Genomic DNA, 14,096 nt, shown 5'->3' with positions numbered 1-14,096 from the left:
GATGGCTTTTAATCAGCTGGTTTCGCCATTAGTATTGTACTATCAAATAATTTCAAGCAGGACATGTTTGTCCAGCTGGCTTGTTTGTATTCACGTCGCAACAGCTGTCCAAAATCTTGAAACGTTCTATAATTGAGTATGACCGTCGCTCATTACCACTTAGCCCTGACCTAATCCAATATAACATAGCAATGGTATAAAGTCCTCAGTTGCCCCCCCCCCCCCCCCCTCAATGTGGAAAACACGTTCTTAATCAAATCAATTAGCAAGACATGATCAATATGTATATGATGACGTTGATCTTCATTACATTATGAGTTCATTATCACACATATCATTGTGTGTAGTGGAATAGTAAAGGCCTAATCATCTACCGGGAGTGTTCATGTAAAGATATGATCTGGACATACGGAATATATCTTTGTTGAATCGCAACTTCAATTTAAAAGGACTACACATGTGCATGTGCAAAAATCATTATCTAAAAATCCTTTTGAAATATTTAATGGATTTGGTTGGGTTCAAAACAAATTTACTCCATTTTGCTACTTCAGGGAACCAGCAATAATGTCAAAATAACTACGGCCCTAGATTTGTATTACTAGTTTGCATACATTATGAATGTGTGATCGTTATAGACTAAGAGTTTTTGTTTTATCCACTTTGAAGGCTAACATGTTTTATCGAGCTTTGTCGCAGCTGTTGTGACATTGATACAACACTTTACCATGACTTCATCATTTCTTCTCATAACCTCATTCTCACTTGAAAAATTATGTTTTTATAGATTATTTCAAAATTGTGAACCGGAATTTTGAGATGTAGTCCCTTCAGCGCTTTTACAAAATCGTAGCACACTAGGTTATTCGCCGTGGTTGTTACGTATTTTGCGCGTCTCCTATATCTAACGTTAGCGCTCTAGCCCGATAGCGTCCTATTAGGCCGTCTTCCATGTGCCTAAAAAGTGCTTAGTTTCTGGATTTTGCTCAATTTTTTAGGGAATACTTGATTTGAGTGAAAATGAGTACAATTTGATATAAGGTTTGGTTTTCTGTTTGTTGGCAGCCACCAAATGTGCACACGGCTGTGCCAAGAACCAAAATGGCGGCTAGCTGCCCATATATGGCTATGATGAATTTGGAAGTTTTTTTAATAGCCAGGGTGGAAGATTAGAGTAATATAAAACAATCTCTATGAAGGGTCTTCTGGAGAACAAAGAGCCCACCAAATTTGAAATTTGTCCGATACTGACTGGGGGAACTATTAACAGAAAACCAAATAGAGGGCGCCCTTTACTCGTTGATTAGACTTTTTAAGAAAATCTACCGACCTGTTTAAGAAACAATGCAGAGGTTGTATGTAATAATTTATGACTGAAAGTTACATATACATGTGAAATATGGTATCATAGAATATTCAATGCTATTACGATGACTTCAGAAAGTATTGCTGTTGCCAAGGTTACCAAACATTTTGTCGTTTTTTAGGATTGACCAGAAGGAACTTAAGCTGTGATATCTACTTGAGCTTTAACCTCGAATCTTGATAGGAATGTATTATTCTTGATTGAGACCAGTTTCATAACAACTTTTCTTTGGTTTCTTTGATATAAATAGATTTCTGGTGGTCAGAAATTCATGATACACTTGCTTCAGCTTTCTGTATAAATTATAGGGCATATTGTAACATTAACTCACTCTAAGATTCGGGGTATTTGGGGGGGGGGTGGGGTTGGTGCCTGAATATTCCCTACTGAGGACTGGTGGTGGTATGGAAACAAATGTGGCTTCGATGGCAGTGTGTTAATAAGGACGAGTCTTGAACCTCGCTATTGCATGCAAAGAATATAACACATAGATTAAAGAGTAAAGAAGGAGCGCTGAGATTTTGCAATCTATTACTATAATCAGCCACGGTACAAACAATACATCAGGACGAAGCCTCAATAATAGGTAGAAAACATGCACTTAAACAAAAATGGTCACAAACGAGGTCTCAATACGGAAGTAGTGTCCTATAACTATACATACAATAGTGTATAAAAGACGAAACAAAACAGATACAAGTACGACCACAATGATCGGAGCCAGGGCTACTACCGAACCAAACGATTCAGAACGGGAGGGAAGACTGATTCACAAGTGTCACAATCTGATCCAGCTGAGTGGATGAACAAACGTCACATGACCTGTAATACTTATGTCACTGTTTGCATCGAATGCACATGTGGCTGAAAACAGTGACATGTAGCCTAGATAAATAGAGGGCGACAGACTTTAGGTCAAACGAAGTGGGAAGTTGGTTTTTTATTAGAATTAATATTTTTCATCAATGTGCATTTCTGTATGTACACCAATGTATATCCCCACAAATTTTTCACACTTGTTTCACTTATGTAGTTATATTTCACATTTGAAAGCAACAAAAACATAGGGTACTTGCAAATAGATGATACTTTTTTAAGCAATTTGATGATGACTCTGGAAATAAATTATAATTGCTGGTTAGTTAGATTTGCTAAAGGCCTTCCTTCATATTATAGATTATACACTCCTCTGATAGCACATTCTGTGACCTTGATGAGGAAGAAGCCAACGTTGATGATAGGAGTTGTTTTTCCAGAGGTTCATCAGTTTCTGTGTGTTGATCTTCTTCCATAGAGGTATCTAGATCTGAAATCAAATTAAGAAAATGTAAAGCAATTAAAATCCCTCAGGATACCTCCTATATCTGAAAGTGACTTACAGTTGCTTTGTTGGGTTGATATGTTTTTTGTGTATGACATTCCTATGTTGAGTTGGAACAATTCCTTTTCAGAGATGTCTGTGAGTGACAGCTTTTCTCACATTTTATGTGGGCCCAACAGACACTGACTATTCGTTGCACAGAAAATTATTTTTGTCTTAGAAATGGCAGCATGACACATAGCACAGTGAAGCCTCACTCAATTTAGAAAACATACAACTGATCTTTATCAATTTCAAATTATTCCTTTCTGCTAACAGTTTAAAGATAAAATGATGATTGAACATCCTTTTTTGTTGATAGTCATAACAAACTAACCTCATTTTAAAATTCATAAATGATAACAAGATGTCTAATGGTCTTATCTTCCTTCATTTCACCTAATGTTTTCAAAATTCATATTGCACTGCAGGTTTTCTAACAATTCTTCAATTCCCAATTTCATGTGTAATCAGATAAACAAAATTTAACAAAATCATGCCTTAGAGGCAACAACCTTCAAGACAGGATATCTAAATACCAGGATCAGGCATAAAAAGAACATTTGGGAATAAAACAATAAAAGGCCCTTTTTGCTCACATTAAATCTTCTAGAAATCTGCAGTACTTATTGACCACATATTCACATACCAATGTAAATTCAAGCAGTTCAATTACATTGTATGCAAGGGAAATGAGCTTTTAAAGTTCCAACAAGTGAATTGATCCAAGAAGTGTTACATCACATCATTAAATCAATTTGTTTGTGTTCATTGACATGTTTCTGTATTTCATTACTGTTTAAAGGTAGTCTGTATTAGCCCCAAATTATAGCATGCTATAATTTAGAACAACAAGTTTTCAAAAAATCGTTCCCTGTGGGTCTTTACTTTCCAATTTGTTCTTAGACATACTACATGAGCATACAAGATGACTGAATGTCCTGGTGAGGTAAATTTCCTCCAGGGTGGTAATAAAAAAAGTTAAAGAATTTTGACCAAAAGTTACCATATTTGAAAATGAGGCATATTTGGGATCAATACAGCATACCTTTAACTCATAACAAAATGCATTTTGACAAACTTCTTACCTTCAACTGCTTTATGTTGAGGTTATTTCATCTGTCATTTCTTGGCTCTGATAATATCTGTTTTGTTGGTAAAAGCCGCATAGCAATCACGATGTTAGAAGATGTCCTCAAAGCTGTCAGGCTGTTCTTTGCAGGTGGATAGAACTTTGTGAGCAACATCACACTGTGGGTCAGATAATTTGCACCATTCCTCAGCACTGGCAATAACTTTAGACCAACTGATTGGGGTGAACCTCATTAATGGCCCAATCTTTCCAGCACAATGGAATGCACATTTGTGAGAAGTCATCATGGAACTGTTAGAGAAAATAGCAAAATAAAACAAAAAGCTGGAACGTTACTAGTTCAAGCATTCATAACCATAGCTAGTCGATGTGGAGTGTGAGGCACAGTGGCTGCTTTCCTGGTCCATGGGATAGAGGGTAGGCCAAGTGCAATCTACTTGAACAGATCCTACTGTTATGGTACTTTGCAAAGCCTTGGTTGTTTTATCAAAACTTCTTTGTCTCTTATTGACTTGTGCAGCGCCTAGCCCTATTGCATCTAATGTACAGTTACAGTAATTACAATTATAAATCAAACAAATTTGGCAAAAGGATAAGTCTAGCATCTATGCCAGTAGGCTAATCATTAGGGTTAGTCTGAGCAAGTATACCATCTACGATCTAACGTCACCATCAGTTAAGTAGGCCCATGCCAAGGATGGTTCTGATTATTTTTTATGCTAAAACTTAATAGGAGCAACAACTAACATTAGGCGTAGGCCTACGCCAATACAAATTGATACGAAAGTCAACCCTGTTCATTGCAGCAATTCCTCGATTAGAAATCTAGGAATAAACAACATTGGATGTACCAACGTTCAATCGTCCGTACTATAAGGATATCATAAACTAGGCCAAGCATATGCATAGCCTATATTGTTTGCTAAGTCTAACGTCAACGAAGACTTTGGTCAGGCAGATATATAATGTAGGCTAATGCAATATCGCAATCCCAACCGGCGTTATGCGTTACAACTTTGCAGCGTCGGCCTACGTACTTAATCAACAGAAATTTCGACCTCATTTGCCTACAATATCATACAAGTGTACACATATATTTTACGATTTTTTTTTGGCGTCTACAGTTATTCTATTCTTACCTTTGTCAAAACGTTTTCTGATCATTTGGACTGCCATCTCCGATAGATTGGAGCAATGGATGGGCTACAGGCTCTATATGCAGACAGTGCGTGATTTAGGCTCGCCACAGTAGATGTAAACAAAATAAGTTCGGGCCGGGTCAAAAGGTCACGAGAAGCAGCCCTATGATTGGTCAGTTGCCTAAAATCAGGCATGTCCCATAATCAATTAAAATACTACAGTTTTACTGCATTTTTAGAGTAATGTGCAACAATCCTGTTGTTGGCATAGCAAATTATGAATCTCGTGATTATTCTCCGCATTTTAAGCTACAGTAACACCATTCCCCTAAAAAGTTGAGCAAAGGAAGCGAAAAGCAAGCCATGGAAGACGGCCTATATGGCTAGATGTATGTACACACAAAATGATGAAGCCATTTGCACGCGCGCACATTTTGATGGCATGATTTCTTCCAATCGTTCGTATAAACTTAATGATAAAGCCACTTTGTACGTATCCGCGCATTCGGACGTCATATTCTGCGTATTTATTTCTTTGCGATTCTTTTTGTTTAATCAGCAACCGCGCAAGTACTACGCGGATTCCGAATGCGCGCGCGTTGCGTCGTAACAAAAATCGCGTTGCGTCGTAAAAAAAAAATCTTTTGTTTTTATGACGCAACATAGAATAAACCTAAACAAGAATTATCAACGTAGCAACTATATTGATATATGGTTAAGTTCGACTTGCTTCTGCATCACGAACACACCGTACTTGCTTAAAGCGAATAGTACAGCGATTATTTTACCAGTTTCTGGATATCTTACAACTGCACTTCCGGTAAGTCTGTCATTATTTGCCTTTGTGTTGAATGGTTTTACTAAATGGAGATATATCTGAAAATTTGTAACATCGGGAAAAGAATCTACGAATCTTTTCTCTACGCGGATGATTCAGAAGACTAAGTAGCTTAGGCTAGCATCGGGCACCGCTGAGATGGCGTTCCAACTACATCGGCAAACACTTCATGGGAGAGAGGGCGGCAAGCTATTACGTATATTTTCTATTTGGTGATATTTCCAGTCCAACTATTAGGGGAATTTCCTTGCGGTAAAAGTGAAAGCGTGCTGAGGCATGGTGGTTGAGTAAGATTGTTCACGTTGTATAACCTAATACTACTAGGCTACACATTTAGAGGGGCTATTATTTATATGTCTACTGTACCTTAAAGTTAAACTTACGTCCAGGTGAAGTCATTCTCTATATCTTATCCAAACCTCCCCTATAGCTAGGTACAACAAATATTAAATATCCATGTAAATAGAGACACACGCACACCTTGAACTGAATGAAATATAAGATTATTGACATTTATAAAGGGAAACATTTATGCATCCTAGATGCCCTCGTATGAAACCGTATAGTTATTTACAGCTGTGTGTCTTAGGTTAAATGTACATGAAACTTGTGAAGGAAAGATAGAGCAAGAGCATCAAACAATAAGATGAACACTGCCCTCATTTATACACCCAGTTCATTCCCCTAACATTGGAATGTGACCATGTGATCGTGATGGTATTATGTCTACCTTTGTGGGTGATTCTAATATTATAATTTGTAACAAAAGCTTCCATTACACGACCACTGCCCCCCTCCCCCACCCCTCAAGTAAAAATCATATACATCTATACGGATAAGTGTAATCCCCGCAGAGGAGTATTAAAAACATACAACGTACCTTTACCATCGTGTATTAACTTTTTAATAAAAAATAAATTCTTTCTGGAATCTCTTACAGCTCGGTTACCACAATGCCATTCGGAAGTCCTTTCAGACGAACATCTGTCTCGTCCCGACCACGTCTTGAGAGGTAAGAATTTAACGTGTATAATGTTGTTATCCTTCAAGAGTGTTAAAAAAGGGACTGGGGGAGGGAGAGAAGGTCAGGTAAGGGAAGAAACACATATTTGTTTTTTATGTTTGCAAAGATAGTGGCTGGTTCCATCAAAGTTTTTCACTTTCTATAACTTTCAAACTGCCATACCTTCCGTCATAGAAGACATATGTCATTATCACGTGACACTATTAGAGGAATCAAATCACAGCTATTCATGCTGATCAATCTGTTTAACTTTATCTTTATTACAGCAGACACTCATTTTAATACGCATTACAAGTTCAATTGTTGAGTAGATGAATCGATTAATTAGGTAGAAGTGATATATATATATATATATATATATATATATATATATATATTGTAGTATGATATATCGACATATTATACAATGTTTAAACTATTAATTTGTCAATGTATTTGTTTCGTTTCGTTTCAGACGTTTGGAAGAAGGTATTTTGTACCTTGCCTTGTCGTGGCCGCACATACGCTGATGACGATGGTCTAGCCGGAGAATATATTCCTGCTCATATCCACCCTATTCCTCGTCGTCTTCCATACTATGGCCCGATACAAGAAGACGGTCACGTGACTGTATCAAGCGAGATGCAAAAAACCTGTCTCGCGAGTTTTAAGCTTTCCTGGAGAAGATGAAGGCACCCGTGCCGAGCCTTCCACTAAGTCTTCACCACTGATTGATACTATCTTCTCAAGAGAGCCATCGTCCTTTACTACCAGCACAAGGGATGAATCTAAACGGCACCTAACCCAAACCACCCCGGGTATAAACACCATCGCAATCCCTCTGATCACCAGGAGATACTGCCATCAGCCAACAACTGAGACCCCTCTGATCACCAGGAAATACTGCCAGCAGCCAACAACTCAGAAAAGGCTACACAAATTCAGAACCACCATACCCGTGAGTTGTCGATTGACCGCCATGTTGAATGCGGTATTCCATCATCCTCTACGTTCATCAAAGCAGGATATTTATTTCTTGGTTGTCAAGAAGATGTAGCCACCAAAAATTTAACATCCACCTCCTTTAAAGGGACTACCATTCAGTCCTCGTCGTCATACCAACATCGCCCAGTGACGTCAGTAATGACCGTCGTTTTGTTAAATCATTCCATCATCAGGAGCTGATAACGACATCAATATCACTCCCCCTTTCACGTCTGTCACGTTGCATTCAGGTCTCGTCGGCAAACAAACATCGCCTAGTGAGTTACATCACCAACATACCCCATATTACTACCCCATATACTCCTTTCAACATCAGGTCATGGTATCTGCACCGAGATCATATACGCCCTCACGTCAATTATCAGGTGACATGCCTACCCTTCGCCTTTGAAGTGGAGTGTGCTTCCATTCGTCAACTGCTACCGGTAATATCAGAAGTAGCCATAGCAACATGGGACATTTCATTTCTTTCAGAGATGTTCGAGTGGTCCAGTCTTTAGTGACACCAATGGTTATTATGAATAGTCATGAACGTGCACCATCCGCACCAGCTCAAATACATGATGGACTAAGTTGCCAGATACTAAGTTCCTCCATCAATCGCTTAACTCGAACGAGATGCCAATCAGAACCGGCAACGATCTGCTTTGCAAGATTGTTCGTCACATTCGGGACAAACTGCGAATCTCTCATCATCACGGGTATGACAAGGCCCGAGAACAAACGAAGGTGTTATTCAGCGCCACACCAGCTGATACACTACCGCCCTCTTGTTACCACAGCAGACTCTTCGTGGGAGGTTTCCGCCCTCGAGAAAGCAGCAGGGCCGTCGCCCCTTATGTTGTCTGTAGCCAACGCCATCAAATTCGGGACACATAACACCGTGACCTTTACCACACCTACTATCAAGTCTATCAAGGATGGTGCCTCATCATGTATCAACCATCACGTTATCCCACTAATGTGCACACCTGTACAAATGAGTGTGAAACATCAACTATTTGGTACTCACACACCTGCTCAATGCTCATCATCAAACAGCATTTTCGGTCAGCTCTCCATTTCACATCCAGTTTCCAAAGTGGTTAAGTCGCCAGAGAATCATGTCAACCTCATACAATCTATGTCTGCCAACCGTCGGGTGTATGCTCATCTTCCTGATAATGGATGCAAACTGCCAGCACACTGGTTCTCAAATCACCCCGTGAAAACACCAGGTATCTTTGGCAACACTGATACACAAAGTATACCATTTCATGCGCAGCCTGTCATTACCTGCTTGGAATCTTGCAGTAAATTGGATGGGATCTAACGTTTTTCACCAAGGTGCATCAAATGGTGCGACCGTTGGTCAGCCACTTAGACAAAATGTCAACTCGTCCTTGATACCTACCGCAGCAGGAGTAAATCCTATCGGTGGATTTAAATTCAAGACACCTAAATTGACTTCACCAGCTTGGGGAACGCTCGGAGAATCACCGATTACTCCACCACAAAACAACGCGCCGAATCTGTCCACCTCATCAAATGCGTTAAAGATTGTACCTCAATATCCTTGGAAGAATCCATTCTTGCAGAACGTTCAAACAGCAGTTATCGCCAAGAATTCCCTGTCTGGTAATGCGCAGAACATAAATGGAGCCGTCCAGCAACAACCACTATATGTGAGTACTGTATAAGACATCACATGGTTACTGAATGATTGAATCAAAACCGTTATGTTTATACATGTAAGCGAGAACGCGTCATGATATGTATCTCATATATGTATGATATGTATGTCATATGCATATTCATGACACTTTTTCTGTCAGATAATCCTACACACAATGATATAATTTGGTGCAACTTGATAAAAATCTATGCCTTTTATAACATGACTACATTTGGAATAGAATGAGTCAAAATAATTAAACTAACTTAGTAACCTAGTTATAACGTTACTGCTCAGCAGTGTATTATCGCACGCCATAAACGTATTTTTCTTTCATCCGTTTCTTTCAGAATTCATTTCAGAATTATATTGCTGGAATGTGGAATACCCAGTAACTTGCTTAGCACAGGTAGGAATCTATATGATTCTTCCTTGTTTACACCATAAAATAAAAATACTAATAATGCTAACTTAAAAACAGAGATTCAGAGTAAAAATAACGAGAACGAGAACCACTGTAATAAATATAATATAACTATAGTGATAAATTCATGAGCTAATGACAAGTCATGCCACTACGACAGTCCGTATAGTTCGTATATAGTTCTTATATAACTGTAATTGATGAAACGTACACATTGCAACTTGCTTTAGCTCATCATGGCTCAGTGTCATGTTCACAATAAAATGACGATTGTGATCGGAAAATGTTATCAGTTGCTATGGTTACTGATGAACTGACCTGTATCACCATGGTAACAACATGAAATTCACGATACCAATCAAAAAAAATCATTCTACACAGCCCATCTCCTAAGCCATTAAATGCCTCTGACTACAATCTCCCTTCGTCTTGTGACGTCATCGCAGAGTGTGACTTTGAAGATATTTGTAACTCGATGCAGATGCCGACGATTCTAGGAAGTGGAAGCTTTGGTGAAGTCAGGTTGATGAGGCAGCTATCTTCAAGACGCTTGTGTGCGGTCAAAGTTCATCACAAAAACCGAGATGAAAAGAGTATTATCAAGGTATACGTCAATGTGTTTATATTAATAACACAGAAATAAAACAAAATAGAATCTTGTAATTTACGGTATATATTACGTTGTTTGATGGAATTTGAGATTAAAATGGGTATGCCGCTTTTGATATTAAAAGATATTTACAGATGATTCCTTTTTCTCTCCTTAAGTTCCAATATGTACAATCTGTCAACTCCACAACTTCGTTATAACTCGCCATCGTTGTTAAGACCCGACTGTGGATTATTACATACTTCATCCTATCAATACTTATCGTTGATTTCATTTGGCAGGATTTGCAGAAAGAAACCTCAATGCTGACATCTCTGAGCCATCTAGACTGCATTCCTAAACTTTTCGGTATTTCAAGAATTGGCAGCGAGACCGATGTACCTGTCCTCGTTCAAGAGTTCGTCGGTGATTCGGTCATCTTTAAATCTACCACGGTAGCTGACGTCATCGATGCCAAGGGCCTGAATGGGCCGAGCTCTTTCAGTGCAGCCATTCGAGTTTGTCGCACCATTAAGGACATTCATTTCGCAGGAATGATTCAGTGTGATTTGAAAACGGATAGCATCATGTTCTTGAGAGGTCCACATGCGGAAGATGGGGACGTAAAGATAAAAATTATTGACTTTGGGAAAGCGGTGAGCAGGACAGGGTTATCAAAATACGAACACTTCCCAAGAAACGAACATGTTAATATCCGTAAGCAATGCTCCCAGATTGCCCCAGAGGTTGTATTTGGAACCAGGCCATACAGTCTGTGCACAGACGTATACGCTCTGGGACTAGTGCTATCAAACGTGGACACGTCTCCTGTATAAGATTTCTGAGAAAACTTGGATTCAAATGTTTAGCTGAAGACTGGAACCAAAGACCAAATGTCCATGAATTGATACAAGAGATTGATTCTTATATTAAAGATAGACAGGCCAGCTACGCTAGATGGAGGAGTGCAGGGTAGAGGAGAAAGAATATTATTATATTAATTTATTAATATTTAGTAGTTAAAAACATTTTCAGCGCCCGGTGCGTCAGTAAGTTTCATGTAAATCTCTTTATTATGTATATAGTGATAAAAAAAATGTTCAATGAAATAAAATAGGGAAACCTATATATGAGATGAAGTTTGAAAGAGAAAATAAATTTAAAAATTCAAGAAAGATTTCTTCCTTTTGTTTTAATGAAAGTATCACTAACTTAAAAGTATAACAAACATAAGCTTTGTCATAATTATTTGGCTTCGGTTTTGGCAGATTGTCAAGTTGGGAGAAGGTCAGGTTCACATCGCATGTTGTCCGGTTGTTACTGGGCTTCAATAATATAGCAATGAACACTGTAATGGCTAACAACAACATAGCTAAACATATGGTTGTTTTGTTAAAAAAAAACGCGTAATTAATTAACTAACTAAAAACAATAAATAAAAAAAACTCAGACAATACTTTTTGTCGTAGATTTATATTTCTTTCAATTAAACAACACATGAAAATATAACGTAGACATATCGTAATTTTGAGAAAGCAAAGAATTCAGAACGAAGCAGCAAACATGGCATATATTGTACACCGTACTTGATTATGCAAGGTATAGCGTGACATATCTCTTCTCTTACAACTACGTGTCCAATTTGAGGTTGGGGCACCTATTTTGAGATACATTTACAAAGTCATTAAAATTATTATGCAAATTATGAAAAAAAATGTCCGTTGACTTTGCACGTTAACATTTCTAGCACGACTTTGACCCTTCACCACTTCAACAGGAAATTGGCTACGGTCATCAAATTTACAGCGTTTATCGTCAAGGGACCATCGATCATATATAACGCAGCAATATTTTGGGACCCATGGCCTGGGCCTTCGTTACATGGGGCGGTCTTGAAATCCCTAGTTGTCAAAATACGTGCAATATGTATGGGGGGCAAATATAGACAAATTCACAGACAACATCATTGTTTTAACTTCGATCACAGGCTGTAGCAGGATTTATTAAGACTACCCTGCTGTCATTAACTTTCAGAAGATTATTTTTTAGCATTTGTAAAGGCCATCTGGAACTCTTTTCTGATGTTTTGGTACTTGCCTAGGAGGGCACATTTTCCCTAGTAGCTCCGTTAATTGGTAAGTCATTAAACTGATAAAAGTTAAAAGAACATCTCCTGTTACCGTTCCAGTGATATGAAAATTTCAAACCTGCCGTTTTGCACCGATAAGATCTTGACAACAAATTTCTCACATCGGAAACTTAGTTGCTCGATAGATGCTCCCTGTTTAACTCAGGGGACGGGTCGAAATTCCCAATAAGCTTGACTGTTTATTGCAGTGCAGCATTAAACTTAACCGCTTGTAATCCAAGTTATTGAATAACTTATACCGAGAAACTTCGTCCAGATCACGTTTTTCCTAAAACCTATCTTGGTTCCGTCGGTGTATGGCAAGCCGTTTCACTTTTTATTCAATATTTGATGATATCAATAACTATTTGGTGATACCAGCAATTATTAAATGATATCACCAATTCAAGCGTATCTCACGAACGCCTACAAAAAGGGAATTGGAAACGAGCGCCATCAACAGAATCCCTTCGACAACCCCGCTAAATCTGAAATTAAGTTGCCTATTCTAGTAATAGCCTACCTGTGTCGTAGAGTTTGACAGTACCTACGCATATTTGGTACAAACAAAAGCTACATCGGCTAGCCTAGCCTATGCATTTCTGTGACACTGCATCGTACCAATTGCAGACAGAAGCGCGTCCAAGTTCCAACCTCGGTTCACAGCGAACCGTTTATAATCTTGTCGGAAGAGCAAGAGTAGCTATTGCCGGGTCTAGTTCGGAAGCAGATACTGATGATTTCGATGTTGTCCGACAGTTATCCTTTTTATTCCATTTTTTTTTCTTCTTTGTAAAATTTCTTTTTGTTTGGTGAAGACGTTCTTTCTCTTCGGAAGCATTGTCATTGTCAGTTAATTTAAGAGCCTTTCTACGTCGCCTTAGATCCGAGAAATTTTGTCAAGAACGATGTGTGCCTCATCATCCCACTGCAATCGCGATGGTGAAAGTAACGTTCCCGTGTTGTCTCGTCGTTGTCATTTTTACAGTACACATGTTTGCGCATGTTTGTAAGACGGGTTGACATGGTTGAATTACTGATATCATCGTCACGGTTGAATTACTGATATCAGCAATTGATTTAGTGATATCAACAAAGCATGCATTAGTGATATTTACGGTTCATTTGCTGAAGATATTAAAATAGTTACTGATATCATCAATTGATTTGTTGATATCAGCAAATGAATTAGTGATATGTTGGAATCGCTGATATCAACAATGAATTGCTGATATCATTAAATGATTTGTTCATATAGGCTAATTCATTTGTTGATATCAGCAATTATGCTGACATCACCAAATAATTCTTGATATCAGCAAATATTTGTTGATCAGCAATTATCAGATGATATCATCAAATAATTTGATGATATAAGCAGTTAATTGGTAATATATTAATTACATTTTTGCTGATATCATCAAATATCGAATAAAATGTAAAACGGCTTGCCATATCGGCGAAGCTACTTTAGTCTGAAAGCATTCCTCCTTCTGC

The 14,096-nt window shown here is 38.3% G+C and overlaps 1 protein-coding gene and 1 long non-coding RNA gene across 5 annotated transcripts; one reads left to right on the top strand and one right to left on the bottom strand.

Moving 5' to 3' along the window:
- Window positions 1-118: 118 nt before the first annotated feature.
- On the bottom strand, window positions 119-5,335 carry LOC139961767 (uncharacterized). Its single transcript, XR_011791010.1, has 3 exons — window positions 4,959-5,335; window positions 3,815-4,110; window positions 119-2,672 (listed from the first exon to the last, which is right to left on the bottom strand). It is a non-coding gene; the product is annotated as an uncharacterized lncRNA (long non-coding RNA).
- Window positions 5,336-5,366: 31 nt separating this feature from the next.
- LOC139961766 (calcium/calmodulin-dependent protein kinase type 1-like) lies at window positions 5,367-11,758 on the top strand. 4 transcript variants are annotated; one of them, XR_011791009.1, is made up of 7 exons: window positions 5,367-5,778; window positions 6,737-6,808; window positions 7,275-7,757; window positions 8,279-9,468; window positions 9,809-9,867; window positions 10,264-10,486; window positions 10,774-11,757. XR_011791009.1 is itself a non-coding variant. In XM_071961253.1 (6 exons), the coding sequence occupies exons 3-6, from the start codon at window positions 9,440-9,442 to the stop codon at window positions 11,305-11,307; spliced, it is 780 nt and encodes a 259-aa protein (XP_071817354.1). In that variant the 5' UTR covers window positions 5,367-5,778; window positions 6,737-6,808; window positions 7,275-9,439; the 3' UTR covers window positions 11,308-11,758. The 4 variants fall into 4 exon arrangements, 3 of the variants coding, with proteins under 3 accessions (XP_071817354.1, XP_071817356.1, XP_071817355.1); XM_071961253.1 differs by having other exon boundaries at window positions 7,275-9,468; window positions 10,329-10,486; window positions 10,774-11,758; XM_071961255.1 differs by having other exon boundaries at window positions 7,275-9,468; window positions 10,364-10,486; window positions 10,774-11,756.
- The last annotated feature ends 2,338 nt before the right edge of the window (window positions 11,759-14,096 follow it).

This window comes from Apostichopus japonicus, chromosome 20 (genome assembly GCF_037975245.1).
Source record: "Apostichopus japonicus isolate 1M-3 chromosome 20, ASM3797524v1, whole genome shotgun sequence".
NCBI classification, from domain to species: Eukaryota; Metazoa; Echinodermata; class Holothuroidea; order Aspidochirotida; family Stichopodidae; genus Apostichopus; species Apostichopus japonicus.
Note: the sequence above shows the minus strand (reverse complement) of the source record. Positions and strands in the feature narration are given on the sequence as shown.